General features: G+C 38.6%; 1 protein-coding gene across 2 annotated transcripts in view; it reads left to right on the top strand.

Annotated features, from left to right (window-relative positions):
- nbeal2 (neurobeachin-like 2) overlaps positions 1-21,821 on the top strand; it is a 305,779-nt gene that overhangs the window by 197,163 nt on the left and 86,795 nt on the right. For both annotated transcript variants that reach the window (XM_039737118.1, XM_039737117.1), the window contains exons 7-10: positions 14,021-14,106; positions 15,100-15,406; positions 17,511-17,617; positions 20,926-21,012. In XM_039737118.1, coding sequence (XP_039593052.1) covers positions 14,021-14,106; positions 15,100-15,406; positions 17,511-17,617; positions 20,926-21,012 — 587 coding nt within the window. The remainder of the gene's footprint in view (positions 1-14,020; positions 14,107-15,099; positions 15,407-17,510; positions 17,618-20,925; positions 21,013-21,821) is intronic.

The following is a 21,821-nucleotide window of genomic DNA, read 5'->3' as shown; positions in this document are numbered from 1 at the left end:
AGGCCAAAGATCAAGAAGGCCAAACTACAGGTGTTGGCCATCCGAGGGGCATGTGACTGCAATGGAGGATAGTCCATAAGACACTGAGCCATGAGATGTTCAGTTTGAAGCCCTTAAAACACTTAAATTAACTAAAAAGAAAATCTAAATTATCTTGAGATTTTTTAAGTTTAAATTTCAGCTCAGTAAAGCACTTTAAGCACCAACACTTTTTCAGTAAGTTACCTTTCTTGTAGAATTGTGCTTGCCTTCAAATAAAGAACTTTATATTGACCAGATTGTTAGTTAATCATTTACAAGTCAATATTGCCTATATGGACAGCGATTAAAAAAAACAAACAAATAAATAAATAAATAAAGTGAACTTGTAAAACTGTGGTGTTAAATGTGATGCGGTTGAAAATTTGGGTGCACCTAACTTTTGTGCTGGTGCACCTAAGAAAAAAAGTTAGGCGCATCAGTGCAACCAGTGCAAAAAGTTAGTCTAGAGCCCTGGTCTGTAACAGACGGTGTAAATGTATGGTACTTGTATAGGTTAGCGTTTTTTTTAATTCAGTTTTATTCTCTCAGTCGCGTTCACACTTGCCCCGATCTGACACAGCTGTTTTCAAATAGACGCACTATAACGGAGGTGAACTCAGATCGGAGAAGCATGTGAAGCATGGCGGTGGCAGCATCATGCTGTGGAGGTGTTTTTCAGCTGCAGGGACAGGACGACTGGTTGCCATCGGGGGAAAGATGAATGCGGCCAAGTACAGGGATATCCTGGACAAAAACCTTCTCCAGAGTGCTAAGGACCTCAGACTGGGCCGAAGGTTTACCTTCCAACAAGACAATGACCCTAAGCACACAGCTAAAATAACGAAGGAGTGGCTTCACAACAAGTCTGTGACTGTTCTTGAATGGCCCAGCCAGAGTCCTGACTTAAACCCAACTGAACATCTCTGGAGAGACCTAAAAATGGCTGTCCACCAACGTTTACCATCCAACCTGACAGAACTGGAGAGGATCTGCAAGGAGGAATGGCAGAGGATCCCCAAATCCAGGTGTGAAAAACTTGTTTCATCTTTCCCAAGAAGACTCATGGCTGTATTAGCTCAAAAGGGTGCTTCTACTAAATACTGAGCAAAGGGTCTGAATACTTAGGACCATGTGATATTTCAGTTTTTCTTTTTTAATAAATCTGCAACAATGTCAAAAATTATTTTTTTTTTGTCTTTCAATATGGGGTGCTGTGTGTACATTAATGAGGGAAAAAAATAATTTAAATGATTTTAGCAAATGGCTGCAATATAACAAAGAGTGAAAAATTAAAGGGGGTCTGAATACTTTCCGTACCCACTGTAAATTTGGGAAGCAGCTGATATCGAAACCGCGACCTCTTGATTGGAAGGCAGCAGTTCTTAGCATTGCACCACGCAAGTTGTCCTATCAACCGCCTACCGTAACCTGCTTTCTTTTTTTTTTCGGTTAAATTCTTGAATGAAAGTGCACTTGTTTTGTTATACTTGTACCTTTTGTGAAAGTGTTTATTTCATATTTGTATTTCAGGCTTCACACATTACACATTTCATGTCTACATTTTTTCAATTATTACTAAAACATGAAAATCGTTTCTGTGTTAACTACGTTTTAAACAGACTGTTGTTGACACGGAACACACATGAAATGTATGTATTCCAAATGATGATGTACTATTTTACCCTATAAAGCTCCAACACTTCACTCGAAGATAAATACTGAGCAGTGAGAAACTTCTTTGAGAAATGAACTGCATCGGTGGGCGGGGGGGATTGGAATACCAGGCTGTTTGCTGTTAATCGAAACATTTACAGGACAAAAGACGCTGACGGAGAGGTGAGAATGGATTTAAGGTAGGCCGGATTTACAAGCTTTCTCGTAGGCTTTGGTAATTATAGTGTTAATTAATATTGTTTTTATTAGTATGCTGCTGCTGGAGTATGTGAAGTTCCTCTTGGGGATTACTAAAGTATCTATCTCTTAGGGCTGGGCAATTTTGGCCTAAAATCAAAATCTCGATTAATTGAACATTTTAACTTGATTACGATTAATGAACGATTATTTTATTTGTTTTTTTTATTTTTTTGCCCTCATAGTTCACTGACAAGTTTTGTACAGTAAATATGCTCACATATTACAAGTTAGAGATTTTTGAATGAAGGGTGCATTACTTGATTTTAAAATAATTGAAGGAAACACACTATCTACTATCTGTGATTATTTATTGAACATCAATGTTGAACAACTGAAATTAAAGCACACATTGCCTAAAACGAACAGTCACTTTGTTCTTATAAAAAAAGTAAAAATAAATAACTTACACTTTTGGAAACAAAATAAATTATTTTCAATGTTTTTCTTATTAAAAGTAGAAAATAAGCAGTATCTCTTCTAAATAAAATAACTCTTATATATCCTGTAAATAATATTTTAAACAGTGCATTTCTTGCATCTTCTGTAAACAAATATTTTAATGTGCAATTTATCAATGTAAACAACAGATTGTTGTAATGAAAATAGAACTCTCTAAACACTGTTGCATGAGATAATCTTCGCGATCTTGTCATGTCACTATATGAACATGAATTTACTCTAAGTTCTTACTAAGAAACACGAGCATGTTAACCTTTTCAGGTTTCAGGCAAGACCTGAGGCATGTAACAATGTTTCCACCCGAACTGAAAACCCGCTCTGATGGGGAGCTAGTAGCTGGTATGCAGAGATACTTTTTTGCCACCTTACTTAGAGTGGGAATGTGTAAATGATGCTTCCTCCACCAGTCCAGTGGATTTGCCTCACTATCCAGCATGGGGGACACCAAATAGCTGCTCATCTCTGCACCGTTGTCTGTCGTAATGGCTGAAAGTTTTTCTTCCACGAGGTCCCATTCAGAAAGCATATCTTTCAGACCTTGCGCAATCATATCTGCCGTGTGATTGGCTGGAAAATATGCCATCTCTGGTGCAGCTTCCAATTGTCGTCAATGTAGTGCAAAGTAAGGGTCAAGAATGGGTTGATCGTCCTACTTGACCAGAGATCAGATTTGGCTGCAAAGTGTTGAACATTTTTCAGTTCAGCAGCTACATTTTTACAACATGTCTTGTACATGTCTGGCAGCGCAGTTTTAGAAAAATGTGATCGCGATGGCACAGTGTATCTTCTGTCGAGAGTGTTAACGAGGTGTTTAAACCCGCTTCGCTCCATTGTAGCCAAGGGAGTCATATCCTTTGCGATGTAATAACAAATAGTGTCAGTTATTTCTTTCCATCTTCTTGAACTCTTCTCATACTGTGTGGCATTTGTGAACGCTTGTGTTATCGACATCTGCTTTGCGGAAGCACTTGTTGCTGGGCGCTTGTCAGTCTCTTTTTGTTTTTTTTTTTTTTGAGCCATGCACTGTTCATCTTCAGTAACGTGATTGTGCTTCAAGTGTTGAAACAAATTGGTGGTGTTACCTTTGGGCATCAAAACTGTTTTTCTACAGTGTCTACATCTGACTTCATTTTGTTCGATGTCAACCTTACTGAATCCAAAATGTGTTCAAATGACGGAGACTGCGTTTTTCTTTTGTACAAGCTGCTCTTGTTGCTCAGTTGTGTCAGGGTTTATGCTCTCCATGCTCGACATGTCGGCGGAATAACGTAACGGAGCGGGGTCTCGTGACTCCATACGCGGTAGTGTTTTTAAAGGGAAAGTAATCGAAATAATCGACCTGGAAAAATTTGATCGATTATAGGTTCTGAATGTCGATTTCGATTACTTTTCGATTAATCGCCCAGCTCTACTATCTCTATCTATTTATAGATCTTATCTTGTCTTGTCTGTTCCAGAGTTCAGCTGTAGTAAAATGAAGAACAGTAGCTTTATACTGCATTATGCCTTGAGCTGGTATTCTGTATTGTGGTTACACAGTTGTAGCACTGCTGCCTTGCAGTAAGGAGACCAGTTTTTTTGTCCCAGTTCCTCCCTGTGTGAAATTTGCATGGGTTTCCTCTGGGTGCAAAGACATGCAATTTAGGTGTAATACCAACACTAAATTGGCCCTAGTGTGTGTTTGGTGTGTGGGTAAGTGTGTGTGTTTGCCCTGTGATGCAGGGTTTCTTCTTGCTTTGCTTCCTATGATAACTAGGATAGGCTCCAATATAACCCATGTGTATTAAGCAGGTTGGACAATGACATGACAGAATATTCTGTATTCAGAATTACTGTATAAAATAAAGTTTGCTGAAGTCATGTATTACTGGAAAAAGTATAAAATTTGAAGAGTGGTTTAACAGGAAATAATGTTAGTGCTGTCTGTTTTTTTTCCTGTCATTGGTTTTGATGTTCATTAAAAAAAATATTAATATAATATATAATTTGGTTACTTTCACAAGGAAGTAAGAGATCTTGATACTGTAGCATGTCAGTTTTCTGTTTCAGATCCCTTACTTGTACTTTCTCTTTTTGTTGCCATGCTGCACCCAGTATAGAACTCGGCTGTTCACAGGTCACTTCTGCCTAACCAAACACCCACTAACATGCTGAACTACAGTTTTTTAGTTAGTGTAAATAAATAGTGGTGTCTGTCTTGTTAACATAAGCACAAACTACCAGACAAAGAGCCATCCCAGCTCAGGGCATGAAAGCTCTAATGCAATAGAGCTAAATGATCCAATGCTGTCTGATTATCCTTATATGATTTAAACATTTACTTTAAAAGCTGCACAAAGTGAATTGTTGCCCAATAGCTCTCATTTAATTCTGCTTAATCCCAGGCATTTCTATGTACCTTTTGACTAATCTCTGTCTGGGTTTCGCCCTTTCTGTGTTAGCAGACCAACAATTAGGACCATGAAAGAAAACCTACATGTTCAGACATTATTGTGCAATAATATAATGGAATATTCTTAAATCCTCCCTGTTGAATGTTACAGGGAACTTTGTGCTTATCATGGCAGCATCCTTTGCTAGATAGGGTTCAACCCTCGATGGGTCAAGGACCACTCATGCATTCACCAACACTCACACAAGACCAGTTTAGAATTATTAGCTAACCTAGCACCTAGGTTTTTACATTAGTAATGTGTTACAGCCTAACAGGGAGTAATGTCCACCTCACTCTAATCAGATCTTTACCTATTTGTTATTTATTGTCATTATTCAGGGGCTGAATTTTCTTTTTTCTCTGTATGACCAGTTTTATGCATATGCATCCTCATATTGTATATATTCCTATTATAGAAACAAGGATTTCATCCAGCATCACCTAAAGGTGGCATGGATTTGGGCATATGATAAGTAGTTTATTTTAAATTTCTGACTTTCCTAGGAACTTTCCATAGTTTACAGGATGTTTAACTACTTTTAGTTGTTGTTTCATGTTCATTTCTATATAACCTTAGAAATGTCTTTGTCTAGTCAGAATGGTTCAAGCAGAGCAATGAATTTACTTGCCACTTTCTTCCCATAATAGATCTATTGAATAAATAAACACTTAATATATATATATATATATATATATATATATATATATATATATATATATACTGTATATTATGCACGCACACACCCTCACCCCGAATCCTTTTATTTTGAAAAAGGAAAAACTATCGGGGGGGGGAGGGCATTCTAAGCAATGATGTAAAAAGACATGCTCAAACAAAATATGATGACACTAGAAAGCACAAAAGTATTTTTTAAGACAACTTGTAGAAGTCTAGCTTTTCAGGTTGATCAGAATAGACGACAATTAGTACCATATCTCTGGGCCTCCTTTTATGAAGAAAAGTGGCTTTTGTGATGCCACACCCAGTGCATACTCTCACAATACCATGGCAGCCTTGGAATTCTGGACACAATTGGATATTTTCAGCCCAAAAAAAAAAATGGAAAAAGATTACACAAAAAAGGTATGAAACATGCTTAACCAGCTGTGGAACCCTACAGATGAACTGACTAACACTCCATTTTGAAGGTCACATAGTTTCACAGTTGCAGCAGTTTGGTTGTTTGTACTGGGCAGAATAATATTTCTTTGTATGCTTTACACATTTTTCTGATAACAGTTTTGATTGAATTTCTTTTTAAAATGACAGCTCAGAATTTCACTCGTGAGTGAATTTTGAACCAAATAAATTTTGTACATGGCATGTTTTGAAGTGATGCATTTATAGAATAGTGCTATGTATGTAGAATGGGGGAATTAAGAGTTGATTATGCATTAAGTTAAACAATCTTCTGAGTTTGTCATTACCATTGTTATTTTTATCTTTTTCAAAAAGTAACAAGTTCAGTTTTAATTATTTTTGGCTTCTTCACAAAATAATAAATTCCTGTCTGAGCCAAAAATTAATCTACTTCTCAACAAGAAAAAATTACTTTCCTATATTGAAAAAAACAAACATTTTCCATGCTTGAAGTGAAAAAGAAACTGATTTTCAGCAGCACTAGATCTGTGGGACTTCTTTGAGATTCCAGATGAAATATGAGTAAAGCATGTGCTTCGACCTAAGACAGTATATGATTATTCAGCTGTTTTATTTCAGTTGTCCGATGGTGTGATTTGGATGCAGCATTGAAAATCCAACACCTAGACTGATAACACTAGATAGCGATGATTTCACTTCCTTAACACTTTGGGAAGTATCTTATGCATTTTGGCCTATTGATCATAAAAATTACTTTCAAATTTTCCTTTGATGTACTATATTTCTGGCAATCACTTATTTTTTTGATTTCCTCACATATTTTAAGTTTGCTAATAGGTTGCAAAGTAAGCTGTTTTTGTTTAGACCAGACACGACTTTTGGTCGTATGACCCAAAAAATGGCTATTTTTTCATTGATTTGTCACTGTTATTCCTGAAAGCTGTCTAGCTACACAATGGCAGTGTCTGCCCTGGAGTACCCAATGGCTCTGTGATACAAACCTGCCAAAACATGGAAATGTTATTAAATAGTGCAGTACAATATCTACAATGGGAACATCTGTGGTGATCATAAACTAGTGTCACTGTTACTAGGAATGCAGCTCGGACATATCAAGTAGTGGTGTTTCATTTGTGAACGGAACAGCTGTGCTAAGGAGTCTATTAAGTTTAAAAAGAGCTGACCACTCCAAAGGCATTTGGTTCCAGGGTAGAAAAGTATGGCACATGAACCACTTGTCGACCCAACAAAGATATTTTTGCCTCCTCTTCATATAAAAGTTGGACTGATTAAATATTTTGTGAAAGCAATGAACAAGGAATGTAAAGATTTTGATAATTGAGACAGATGTTTCGATGAATAACTGATGGCAAATTTAAGAAAGGAAATTTTTTTTGGGTCCACAAATCAGACATGCATTCATTGACAAGTGGTTCAAAGATCTATTGGGTGAGGTCAGAGGAAATTGCATGGAAGGCATTCAAGGATGTTGAGAATTTTCTTGAAGACTACAGAGCAACAAACTACATTCAGCTGGCTGACAACATGCTTCAAGCATACAATCCATAAAGTTCAACATGTCGCTAAAGATTAATTTTTTGAATCCACACTTGGACTTCTTCCTTGCTTATGTTGGTGTAGACAGTGGCAAATGTGGTAAAAGGTTTCACCAGGGCATTTCAGTATTGGAAAAAAGTATCAGGGCAAATGGAATCCATAAATGTTGGACGATTATTGTTGGACACTGGAACGAGAAGTATCAGATGCTACAAACAAACAAAAATAAAGAAGACAAATTATCAGCTCAATTAAATTAATGTAATGTGTCAGCTTTTTTAAGTCAGTACTAAAAAGAAATAGATACATTTAGGTTCTGTGCCTCAGTGCATAGTTCTTTCCCTTGTCTGCCCCGCTCACCTGTCAAGACTTCAGACGCCACGCAAGCAAGCGTGATCCTCCACAATCAGCTGCTCCTGCTTCTTCAGTACTCAGCAGGAGCAGACATGACCCTAGAACACGGTTCCTGTCACTCACTGCAAGGCCTCCCAATTTCCTTGTCTTCTATCCACCTCATTGGTTCACACTCCTATTCCACTCTTTCACTTCTTCTGTTTTCTTTGATTTTCTCCCATCTCTTTCTATTCACTATCTAATCTTTTTTCTTCTTCCTCAACCCCTGTCTATCCCGTTCAGACTCCTTGTATAATCTGTGGATGCAGTTGATCTGTAAAGTATTAGCAAGGAAACTGGCTGAGCTGACCACAATTACATGTGGACTTGCAATCAACCAATTTCCCCATTGTTCACTCCATGGCTGCAAAGCTTATTTAAAAATAACAAACTGTCATGGACCACTTGTACGCACAAATTCTAAAATGAAAAACAAAATTGGAGTAAATAATAATAAAAAAATTTATAATAAAATGTATGTTGTAAGAAAGGCTGACTGATGATGTTGAATGTTACCTTTAAGTTTGCAAAACTGCATTTTGCTATTCTTGTTTGCTTCATGATCTGCATTGTGGTCTCTGAATTGCTACAGAATCCATATAGAGTGATGGGTGTTGACTTTGTGCCAGTTGTTGCTGGTTAGGCTCCATCTTTTCCATGGTACCACCCTGGATGTCACTTCAGAAGAGGAATGGGAATGAATGACTAATGATTATTTAATTTTTTTTTGTTTTTTAATAAACGCATGATTCGACAGCTCAAAATTCACTAAGTGCAAGTTAGTGTGTGTGTGAGTGCATGGATAAACCTGCCATCTTGCAGACTGGTATACCATCCAAAACTAGTTTCTTCATTTCAGCTAGTGGTTCTTGGACAGGCTCCAAGGCAATGTAACATTGAAACTGGAAAAACCAGGCTTCAGGAAATAGATTGATTAATGTTCATATGGTTGACAATATCCAATCTAATTTTCTGTCTTGTTTTTGTAAATTTTTCAAATATATGTACCAAGACTCACAACATCAGCTAATTCACCCTGAGAGGGGTTTTGTTTTAAAAAAACTAAGCTGTTTTAAAGATGTATGTGTTTTTTATGTGAAAGACAGACCAAGCTGACACTAAAATGTAAACACCTGCTTCTGGTAGCTGCAGACAGCACTTGTCATTAATTGCTTGGTTATACGGGTGTGCTGTACCATTTAGTACGAGGGCCTTTTGAAGGATTTCTAAACAATGTACAGTAAACAACAAGAATGATGAAGGTTCAGCTTGACCTTTTATGGAAGAATACTGCTGAATTCCTCGGTGCTGCCAGTGTCTTGATGGCTGTTTGCCTCCACTTTGACTTTTCAAAGGCATGATGAGATGAATATTTTTGTATACTGGTGCCATAAGCCAAGTTTGTATAACACTTTTTTTTTACAAATTTATATTTGGGTGTTTCTAAGATATCTTCTACTTTTAGTTCCTCTCCAGAAACAAATAATGGCTACAATGCTATAAAAAGTAATAGTTTTCCATGTGCACATTTTTTTTTAGCTGGTTCTCTTGTCGGAACATTTAGCTTTGTCTCCTTATTTCCACATTACAGTAGCAGGTGATATAACAAGCTTAGTGCTGCATAGTGAGGCGGGGTAAGAGATCTGAATGAATGCAGCTTCTCATATTGTATACTAAGAATTCCCCTACCTCAACCTCTCCACCACACACACACCATCCAAATGTTGTATCACCAGGTCACGGTCTCCCACTAATATAAAGCTTATACTGTGAAGCAGGACATGATCTCAAATCTAGGTTTCTGCTAACAGCAATCATACAACATGATTTTGGAAAATAGCAGACCTGTTATTCTAAGCAAATGCTAAACTATAGCAGACCGTTGACGCATATGTAATCAATGCCATATGATATCTCTTGGCGTACCACCTCCAGGAATTGAAGTGTTTAGAAGCACCACCATTTTTTTTTAGAACATTAGAACAATCTAGACAAGAAAAAAAACTGTTCAACCCAGCAAAGCTCACCAGTCCAAACCACTTAATTCTTTCAAAATAACATCAAGTCAAGTTTTGAAGGTCAGTAAAGTTCTACTATCTACCAATGTATGATAATAATGTTTCCTTACTAAAAAATAAATACAGAAATAAGCTGAATATACAGTAGAATCAGGTATTTAATCATCTTGGAGCCATTTGTGACTTAGTTTTCCCCATTGTTTTGACCATAAGTTGTATTTATTTACCTTGTGAGTTACTGTTTCTCTGCATTAGATCTGGATTCATATCTAACTTTATAGTTTGTATAAATGTATGTGGTTGCTTTCAGTGGAGGACAGAGGTCAGTCTACACACTCCGGTCTGTGGCTATACAGCATTCTGCCACTCACTGTGTTTTGATACATTTCTCTCATAATCTCAAGGATTATGTTTTTTTTAGTAATTTGTGCCACAGTAGCTCATGTGTTGAATCAGACCAGATGGGCTAGTCTTCATCAAAGATCCTTAGATGTACCTGACCCTGTTGCTGGTTAACTGGTTGTCCTTCCTTGGACCACTTTTGGTAGGTGCTAACTACTGCATACCAGGACCGCCCCACAAGACCTGAAGTTCTGGAGATGATCTAACATAGTTGTCTTCTCATCACAATTTGGGCCTTGTCAAAGCCACTCATATCCTTATCCTTGCCCGTTTTTCTTCCTTCCAACACATCACCTTCAGGAACTGGTTGTTCACTTGCTGCCTAATATATCTCACTCCTTGTTATTTCACTTCCTAGTGTGGTGGAAGTGCTGTCATCCAAGGTTCCAACCATGTCGGGCACACCCTGGCGATCTCCAGGAAAAATATTATCCCATTTCCAGTCCCCTGTTTCTTCCGGCCTCCTGGCGGGGGCATATCCCTGGGAATCTATGACGCTGCCCCTCCCCCATCTGAAGTCCGTAGGACAAAGCAGCCTGTCACGCAAGGGCTGGTACATTATGAGACAGGGGCTTGGTGTACTGTAGTCCACGGTCCTGCTGTGCAAAATAAGCAAAAAGTGTGGAGACGCTGTACCGACACCTCTTCCAGGTGTCCTCTGTACTGCCAAACAGACAGCGTCTCCACGTGTGCCCAAGGCCGTGGCACTCATAACACCAGCGCCCTCTTAATGCCCCTTCCTTAGGGACATGAAAACAATCGGGAAATCTCTGCTCCGCCTCTCTCTCAGCCAGGTTCGGGGCTTCTCTCCACCCCTGTGGAGAGTGCTCGTTCAATGTACGTGAGCTCTCAGGCTCACGTTTCCTTCTGTTGGGAGACCCTCCCTTCTTTCTATTGGGCCTCCCTTTAATTTGGGGTGCTACGATAGCCTGGATCCCTTTATGAAAAAAAGAGGCAGCCCGTACTGTTTGCACTCCTCTCGATCGAGTTATGAATGGGGCGGTTTGTGTGCCGACACATACCAGCCAGCACCTCCCCCTTCATGTTCCATACTCGTCCCCTGATCTACTGTATGACGCCTTGCTACTTGAGTCCAGTCACCTACATCACTGCTCCCTTCGCTAGGGCTTCCTCTTTTCTTTCCGGTAACGGTAATACTCACCTGTACAGTTTCAGCGCACTGGCTGAAGAATCATATGTCATACTTCCCTCCCCACTCCTTTATGGTCATCAGAGAAGTCTCCGTTTTCTTTTCCAGCCCGTCGATCACCTCTTTCATCAACATGCAGGACCTGTAAGAGTGACTGTACAGGCTGAAGGGCTTCCACCAGCTCCCGTATAGCTGCCATCAAAACCGAAACATTAGCCGGCGGCGAACTTACAGTTCTTTCAGCCCTGCCGTCTGGCTGTGAGCCGAGGAGCTCCGGCGCATGCTCAGTTGGGTCAATGTTTGTCTCAGGATTGACGATCGCTGGTCCCGTCCTTGACCACTCACCGGCGGGCACACAACATGCTCTGTCCAATCCTGTGCCTGTTTCTGGGAGGGACTTGCGGTCCTTCAGCGCTCCCTCCACCCTATGAGAGGACTTGATCTGGGAAGAGTCTTCCGCAGCCCTTCTGCTGTCAGTAGTGGCTCGTCTTCATCTTTCGCCATCATCTCACCATCACTCCATGGGTCAACATGCTTCCTGCTTACCTCCTGAATCCCGTCACCCCGAGCATGCTGCAGCTAGGTGGTCTCATCCGTGGCTCCGCCGACACACTGGTTGACTCAGACGCCGCTACTTTCAGGGTGCGTTTACCCTTCTTCTTTCCCATCGAGTTATCCGTCTGTTCGGCGTGGACCCCAGCGAGCGTCTTGATGAGCTGTGGTCCCTGGTATGTGTGCCGCGTTGTGTGTGCGCCTTCGTCTGCTATGCGGGCTGCCTTCACAAACATTTTTAAAGCAGGGTCCCCACCTTTTAACAGGCGGAGGGCCCCACGTTGGGCGCCATTGTGAAAATCATGCCCTCATACACATACCAGACTGTCCAGGATGCATACATTTATTAAACACAACACTACAATGCCTTATTCTCCAACAGTCTCAGTCTCTTTCTTCTTCTCTCAATGACCTCCACTCCCCTTCTCACAAGCTTCTTCTCCTTCCTCCCAAGTCTGGCTCAGCTTCTTGATGGAGGCGGGCCCTTATATAATGACCCGGATAGGCTCCAGGTGTTCCGCCTAACGTCACTTCCTGTTGTGGCAGAAGCACTCCGGGTGACCTTGGAATTTCTTCCGGCAGCACTTCTTGGTGTGGTGGAAGTGCTGTCATCCAAGGTTCCAACCATGTCCGGGTGCCCCCTGGCGGTCTCCAGGGAAAATATTGTCCCATTTCCAGTCCCCTGCTTCTTCTGGCGTCCCGGCGGGGGCATATCCCTGGGAAACTATGACAATGTAAAGTATATTATCAGTTTTGTTCTTCGTTTTTTGAATGGAAATGACTAGACACTATCCTAAAAAATAGTTGTAGTAGGATGCCATGAAGAAATTGCAATGGACTGTTAATCAGCATTAGTTATCAGTTTGTTGTTCATCCATTATTAAACTGTCTGATCCTTAGACTACTGCCCACAGTAAATAGGGGTATTTCTACTAGTTGGTCATTTATTTCCATGAAATATTTGTCACAAATCAACAGTTTTAAAATGTTTTTTGTATTGTATCACAAACATCCCTGGTAATGTCTCATTATGACTTTAGTAAAACACAGAAGTGTTCTGTATTTTATACGTTTTTTGTAGAAAGGACACCAATATTTATTTGCAAAGCTCATTTTCATACAAAAGTGTAGCTCAAAGAGCTTTACAAATAATGTTGGAGAGATTACAATAAAAGAAAAGTCTCTACTGGTTATAGAGTGATCCAAGTCAGTGAAACTATGTGCTATGAAAAACAAAAAAACTCCTGCTGGCACAGATCCTGGAGAAAAGAAAATGGCCAAAGCCAAAAACCTGCCCAACTCTTAAATGTGACAAAGTTATTCAATAATATTAAGATTTAGGAAATAAAAATAAATGTAATGTTGTCATTGGTTAATAGAAATTATTTTTTGTGGTTTATTTCAGTGAGCGTACTGTTAAGTTTTACCTGCTACTTATGACTTTAAGAAGCAGCAAGTTAAGATACTTACGCAAGTGGAAAAAATAATGCAGAGAGCCTTATTTTGTGCCATAAAGCACCAGCATGGTCTTATCATTAATTGGCTGCTTTAAAATAAATAAAAAAAAAAGCAAAAAGAGAGTAAGGTTTCTATTAAAGATGTCATTTTAGTTAAAGCTACTTTTTTCATGAAGACTTTAAAAACTCCTGCTGCATGTAAGTGGGTTGTATATGGTCATTACTGTACCCACGGCTCATCTGATGAACAGAAATATCATTTGTTTATAATAACTCATCATCAGATTGTTTTAGGATATTTTGGGGAATTTCCACAAAACCCATTTTCAACTGGTGCAGCTGCTGTTTGGTTGTAACCTTTCTTCTAGAGGCTATGGATTTAATGAGTAACAGTGTAGTAGGAGCTGAAAATGGTTAGACGTTAAAGGTGATAGATTTACACAGTAATGCTGGTGGTGTAAGTTAATAATACCATAAATTATTAACTAATTAGCAGGAGTGATTATATCTGGATAGTGGTGGCTGAATTGGATAATGGACTTTCCTTCCTGTTTTTTACAGAAAGTTTCCAGAACAGTGAGCAGCTGCCAGAGTTTCTAAGGCTGCGACTAGTGCATCTATATGGGGCTGTTATCAGTGGAAGCAAGGTAAATAAAACTGACCAGTCGCATCAGGTCTATGGGCAGGTATTCCAGTTTTCTTCCCACATCCCAAAGACATGAATACAGAAAGTGATTAGTCTTTATGTGGTAAAGATTTGTACTCCTTTATGGAGATGTACAAAGAGCCCTATTCATGTAACAACATTTTGAATCACAGCAAAGAAGAAATGACAAGTAGATTGTCATGTTATTGTCTAATCTAAACCAGGGTCATAAGGGAGCATTCGTGCCTATGCCAGCTAGCCGTAGGGAATAAGGCAAATATAAACCCTGGACAGTAAACTAAGTAAAATGTCTAAAATATAATTGTGTTTGATTTGTTTGTATTTAAAAAGTCTGTTATCTGTTTCCCCATGTATAGTTGATTCATCCCTGCAATAGAAATGTAATTCCTACAGAGTATCTCAGGTCTTTCTATAGCTACTTTCAGTAGAATTGCGTGTACGTCCTGACAAAAGCATTCTAACTAGGTGTTTGAACCTCCTCACTAAGCTCTTTCCAGTTTCCTGTTTCTAGCTTGTTAACCGCAATGTTTTGTACCATTAGCTGCCTGATCCCTGGATCAGTGTTCATTTTTGTGAGCAGATTCCTGTCATGCTTAAGACATTTATGTATTACCTTTCCTTTTTCACAAATTCTGCAGCAAGACAGTAAACATTCATCCTCATCTATTTATTAAGAAAGAAGCTGTCGACCATCAAAATTTCATAAATTGATTAATTTCATGCTGAAAACAGGTCACTAATTAAGAAAACGGTTAGAATGAAAACCTGCAGCTACTGCGGCCCTCCAGGACTGGAGCTGGCCACCCCACCCTAGACCAACTGTCTCCTTTAAAGCACAATTTCATGCAGTATATTTCAATTTGATGTATGGGTAAACTGTTTAAAGTTGTTTTGGTTTTTTTTTTGTTGTTTATTTTTTTATCTTTGTGTTCAAGGGTAGCTCAGTCACTTCATTTCTATTTTTCTCTTCAAGACAAACGCATTGGTGGCAATTACATCTTTGGCAGCAGATGACCTTCTTGGAATTCTTGGCTCTTGGTGCAACCCCAGTAACTTGGAACCCAGGGATCCCCAACTGCTTCAGTTGTCCCTGCAGTGCCTGATTGCTATGATACACATCCTCCATGGCAGCAGCTTGGATCAGCGACGAGTAGAAATCAGGACAATCCTTGACAGCTACTTCCGAGTTCTCAATTCTGACTGGCCAGCCACTATACTGGACACAGAGCAGAGAAATACCCTGGAGGAACAGCTTGTAACACTTCGTACAAGCATGCTGAGTAAGTTTTTAAAATTTTCCATTTTTGTGGTAAAAAATGGTTGTGAGAAATAGCTAGTGTGGTGGGTGGCCGGGATGACTGGGGGAGAGAGTATTGTTGTATCAGTTTCTCCCTGGGCCAACTGAGGGCAGCCCCCCCTGGGGCAGTGTGAATTGTAGCCTCAGTTGCCTCTTCTTGGCTGACAGTAGTATCTGGTGTGGTCTCCTGCTGCTGTAACCCATCTGCTTCAAAGTTCGACATGTTGTGCGTTCAGAGAATCTCTTCTGTATACCTCCATTGTAACGAGTGGTTATTTGAGTTAATGTTGCCTTTCTTTCAGCTCAACCCAGTTTGCCCATTCTCCTTTGACCTGAGTCTGCGTTGCAAGACTTAACCTTGAGTCTTGTGCTGTAAAGTTTCTATGGCTCCCAAGTGTGGCTGTTCAGAGGGTTAACCTTTTTTTAGCTGCATTTTTATATAATGGGCCACACAACTTTTTTTTTTTTGTTCTTTATTTCGCCTTATACAATTTCTTGTATTAGGAATTTGTTACTTTTCACATACCCCTTGGGGTCAGAGCGCAGGGTCAGCCATTATACAGCACTCCTGGAGCAATTGAAGCTTAAGGGACTTGTTCAAGGGCCCAGCAGAGTAGGATCTCTTTTGGCAGTGACAGGGATTCGAACCGGCAACCTTCGGCATACCAGCGCAGATCCTTAGCCTCAGAGCCCATATTGTGAAAGCCCGTGTCTGTGCATCTGTCCCTCTTCCTGTCTGTCAGCATTAAACACCTCAGCTCCTGTGTACAAATTTGGATGAGATGTGGAACTCTTGTTCATAGAAATTTGTTGAGACATTTCAATTTTTGTTGTGATGTCTCAAAGAGATTGTGCTGTACAAAGTTTTAAAATTTCTAAATTTCAAATTGAAAAGCATTGACAATTTTGTAAACTTGTTCATCTCAAAACAGAAAATCGTTCTATGCAGCTTCAACTAGGAATTAGTGTACTGTTTCAATTTTACCTTGAGAGTGGCTGCTTGAACTTGTATAGTTTGTATATATTCCTGTTTTACTCTTCTGACAGGCACTCGGATGCCCAATGCAGGTGACTGAAATGCCCTGCTGCTTTAGGGAAGTTAACTAACAGAGCACACAAAAGAAAACCACTTCTCCAGAAATAAATGGAACGAGAAAGCAATTATGTCAGCATATATAAAAGTGAATTTATTGAACAATGATATCTGCAGATTATTATTATAAAGGACAAACGTTATCAACCTTCAGCTAAATGGTTTTTGAACTAGTTAATAACACGGGAAATATGCAGCTGCCCTAAGTGATATAAACACAGGATTGGTTTAAAAGTAGACAATGGTTTTGGGAGGTGAGAGGCTGCATTGGCCCCGATCTCTAGTGCCCAAGCCCCGATCTTTCAGTCCCAGATATACACGAACAGTCACGGCAAGCCCCTATCTCCTTGCCCATTGTGCACCAGTAATATTCCTGTTGTACAATAAATTGGTCCCTTTCTAGGTTTTTACTTATGTATCTAGTTTTAACAAATTACTGTGTTTTAACTAATATTAATAGCTAGATGGGGGAAATTTCAGTTCCTTTTGTCCTTTCATAGGATAATATTAATGCTTATTTTATGCTAGTATTGGTCATTTTATATTAATAGATATATTTCAATTGCTAATTATTGAATGTTACTCTAATGGAAGTATTTTCAAAAAATGGTAATATTCAACAGTTAGTCACAAACCCTCTACCACTAACACACATCAGTCGATGTCATTTTCACATCATTTCCGTTGCAATCTGCTGTGTATGAAAACCATTGAGCCACCACAAATTTATTTGTGCTCCATTTTGCTGTTAAAAAGCATGAATTTAATGGAGTCTACTAACACATGGAATTGACATTCTATTATCTCTGTTACTTTTGTATATGACTCATTGTTACAAAACTATTTAATGAACAAAAATGAAGTAACAGACTGTTGGATGAAGTACATTACAAAATGTTTCATATCAGTTAACTTGGTCGCCAAACACACCTGAATATTGCGCCATGCCTACATTGTCTAACTGGTTTGTTAATGATTTGTGTTTTTTCTTTAGATGCTATCCCTGAAATGTTGAATTGTGCAGACCGTCCAGTCCTTCAAGCCATTTTCCTGAACAACAACTGCTTTGAACACATTCTGAGACTCATTCAGAACAGTAAGGTAGGACCAAGAGTAGAACTAATATTTCAAAATATTTTTTGCCAGCTACATAGCCCATACTTTGGGATCTTAACACACTTAAAATGATATCTGTTGAAATATTTTTGGAACTTGACTGTTGTATGCAATTTTAAAAAAAACAATGCTTTATAGTAAATGTCTCTCTGCCGTCTTTTTATCTGTCCTACCTGATGTGCCCTTGACTGCTTCCTTTTTTTCCCTCCCACTGCCAAACTTCTGTTAGGAGTAAATCTTAAATGGCATGCATGAAGTAGTAGTTGATAATTTTAGGAATCTGAGGAAGCTTGGACTGTTATCTATTTCTTTCGTGTCCTTCTGAAGGTGTAGTTTGCGCCTTTTGTTCATTATATTCTGCTCCTATTGTCCTTCATTCTGCTTTTGAAATGTGCTCTTTCATTTATTAAACCAAAACTCTGTAATGTCTCTGTACGTACTGGCCTAGGTAGATTTTAAATAACCCAAGTCAGGATAAATGCACGTAGTATTTGATTTTAAATTAAATTATACCATGCCTCACACATAATGATGATAAGGAGTGCCTTTATAAAATAAAATGTCTTTATCTGAAGGTAGAAAAAGATGATGTTCATAGGCACAACTGACGGTAGCCTCCTGAGCTTAACATGTTTTCTACACTGGTACCACTTTCTGAGAGAATCTTGGACCGCTGGATTTTAGCTTAATTGACCGGAATTAGTAGTAGTAGGCGTACAAAGTATGCATATGTAGAAGGAATTTAGGCCTTTAGGTAACAGGCTGATCTCGTATCATTTCACATCTTGCTGCTGCCCTCCTATATCTTAGAATATGTTATTTTGTTATAGCAGAACGCTGTTTCAGTCCAGCAAGCTTAAAAATTGTCTAAAAGATGGACTCATTTCATCCAGTGTTATTTTCAATGTGTATAGTAAGCGATTATTTTGTGTTTCAAAAAAGGCTTCATTGTTTTCTGTTTATTTTAGTATGTGTAAGTGCATTAGTAATCCTTTTTAATTAACATGCACAATCTTTAATTACTTGATTAAGAAAAAGTGGCTGGTGATATAATGAGAGAGTTCTAATCATCAGCTTTTAAAGATTCTCTTAGCTGCTTACTAATCTACGTTGCTGTTAGGGTGGTAAGTGGGCCTATAGTATACACAGATATTTTAAATTCTTACTCCACTCTGGTATTATTTTAGTCCTTTTCAGGGTCACAGGCTTTTGAATTTTTTGGAATCGGCAGCATTCAGCAATAGCCAGATGAACCATAGATTAATGAGTTACTTCATTCATTAGCCATAAATTGATATAATATTACATATAATTATATACAAGATATTTAATTGTAATGTGCAACGATGATCATTATATGCAACAGTAATGATAGTTTTGTTAACTGAGGAAGAGACACAAATTTCAGCAGAGCAGTGAAGACGAACACTGAACACTTTTGGGTGTATCTTATTGCTTTTGGCCTGCTGATCACAAAAAGGAAAATTTATCAGCTCTAAATTTTCCTATCACATACTGTTTTATTGCAGTTGACTGTTTATATGATTTACTTTCATATTATAAGTAGGCTGGTGCAGTACAACAAATACAGCTGGATCATCTATGGTGACCTCAGTGTAGTGTCCCTGCCACTTGGATTACTGCTTAGATATCCCAAGAGGAGTTGTTTCATTTGCCAAAGAAAGAGTCGTGCTAAAGATTATAATTCCATTAAACAGAACAGTCTTCATAACCATTTGGTCCCAGGACAGAAAAGAGTGGCAGATAAACCACTTCTCAACATAAAAATGTTTTTTTTTTTTTTTTGTCTCTCCTTCATCTTGAAAATTTCATGAAAGCAATAAACATGGGAAGGAGAAGGTTTGTAATATTTCATACAGATGTTTGTATGGATATCTGATGCCAAGATCAAGGAAGGCATTTTATGTTTTTCCACAAATCAGACATATCAATGACCAGCAGTTAAAAAATGTGCTACTGGGGCTGGAGAAAATCAAATGCAAGGCATTCAAAGGTGTTGTTGAGAGTTTGCTAAGTAACTATGGAGGCCCAAACTACATTCAGCTGCAAGCATACAAAAGAAAGAAGTGTTGCAACAGATTCCTTTTCTGTATTCAAACTTGGACTTCTTCCTTGCTAATCTTGGTTTAGTCAGTGAAGAACATGGCGAAAAGTTTCACTGGAACTTTGAAATGATGTAAAAGCGGTAACGGGGCGAGTTGAATCCATGAAAGTTGACCACCTATTGTTGGACACTGATACAAAAATAATTGATGCTGGGTACAAATGAAAATCAGCAGCAAAACATTTTTTAGTTCAATATAACTAATGACATGTGTCAGCATCATTAATTAAGCAGATTAATTTCAGTAAAAGTTATTGGGTGGAGTGGTGACCCTTTGGCTAAAGATCTGCACTGGTTCAAATCCTGTTACTGCCAGAAGGAACTCAATTTTATTGAGAAAGGCCCTCCAAGTTGGCGGGCCAGACAATGTCTGATCCTGATCTCAGACATCCAAAGGTCATGCAAAAAGACAATTTTCCCCATGAAGATAAATGAATTACATCAAACTTAAAAAAAAAAAAAATTCTCCATATTCCTATATGGTACAGTCAGTTTGAAATTATATTTGTGTTCAGCCTGAAGCTATCATAATCAACAAACAATTTCAGGAAGCAAAACTTTTGAAAAAAGTGTCATCCAGTGATATCTAAGAGTTTGGTAATTTTTATAATATTCTGGGTAAGTCACATGTATTGCATCTAGCAACATTCAAATTGTGATTGATATCAAATACTTTGTTGTTTGTGTGGATTTTAGTTCATATGGTTGTTGAACTGTTCTCTTTATGCATCTCTAAGGTCATTAATGCCATTGTGCCTCCTCCGTTTAGCATTGCAGCATCTAGCAGGTGAATTTTTTTAAGTCAAATATTATTTCTTTATCACTAAATTGTCTTAATGATGTGTTACTTATTGAATTGATTTCATGCTTTGTCAATACTTGTGTTTTGAATTTTATGGCTTTTGCTTTCCTGATGGAATCCCAAATTGATGCTAATGATAAAATCAAGCAAGCATTGACACACACAAGAACAAAATATGACTTAACTGAATTCATGAAGTTGCCAGAAAGGATAGTGTCTGCATCCAGGAGGACACAGTGATGTGCATCTTTATTAACCACCTTCTCCCTTATCGTGGAATTGCATAGTAAAGTTAATTTTGAGTGTATTTGTGTTTCGCTGATATCATCTTTCTTTCTTTTTCTGCATCTAACCTTCTTAAAACAGCTTTATCTGAACAGTAGATGTAAAAAGGAGAGCGATGGTGCCTGTGACCTCGCCACACAGTTACTGACAGAAATTGATATTGACCAGGTATTACTTCCACTCCCCAAACTCCCTTTTGCCTGTCATGTTACTGAGGGGTACATCATGCAGTGTTGTCAGCAGGAAGATCTCAGCATGGAATTAATTTCATCATGCAATTACATATTTGTATTGGTCATTCAAGCTGCTGTGTGTCTCCCTTTGATGTGCATATTTGTGTTCCTTGCTTGCAAAATCATGAAAAATGCATACTTAGGATGCTTCCATACGTGTGGTTTTGAGTTAATGAAGTAAAATTATGACATATATTTATGAAAGTCATAATGAAAATGGCTAAAGTTGCTGAGGTTTCCAAAGCAATGGTCATGACAACATGGACTACAAAGGATAACTATGTTTGGACATATGGCCTAGTGATGTCTGTGCTCTGGTTTGAATGGCTGAATGGCTAGCAGCTCATTTTCAAAGACTACAAATTTCATTTGGACAAGAGAAAGTCTTTCAATGAAGAATGTTTCATCAGGATTTCTATAAAGTATGATACCATAGCTGCACTTCAATGTATAAACTTGTCACTGCAAGTAGCAAAACTTTAACATCACCCTGACTGGTGAAAGGAGCACAGCAGTGACTGTTTACTGTTCTAGAGTATTAACCATCTTAACATGTTGCAGTGTTTCATTCCTGCAATCCCAAAGTAGTAGTGAATAATGAGTGTGACAGCAAAGGTTTCCATGTGCCTTGACATTCTTGGTTACCAAATCTGAATTTGGTCAGGTGTTATTTTAGTGATATAATCTTAAGTTTCTGCCACATAACCTTACAGAATGGAGTTCAATTACAATGCGCTCTCTTGA

This window comes from Polypterus senegalus, chromosome 15, assembly GCF_016835505.1.
Source record: "Polypterus senegalus isolate Bchr_013 chromosome 15, ASM1683550v1, whole genome shotgun sequence".
NCBI classification, from domain to species: domain Eukaryota; kingdom Metazoa; phylum Chordata; class Cladistia; order Polypteriformes; family Polypteridae; genus Polypterus; species Polypterus senegalus.
Note: the sequence above shows the minus strand (reverse complement) of the source record. Positions and strands in the feature narration are given on the sequence as shown.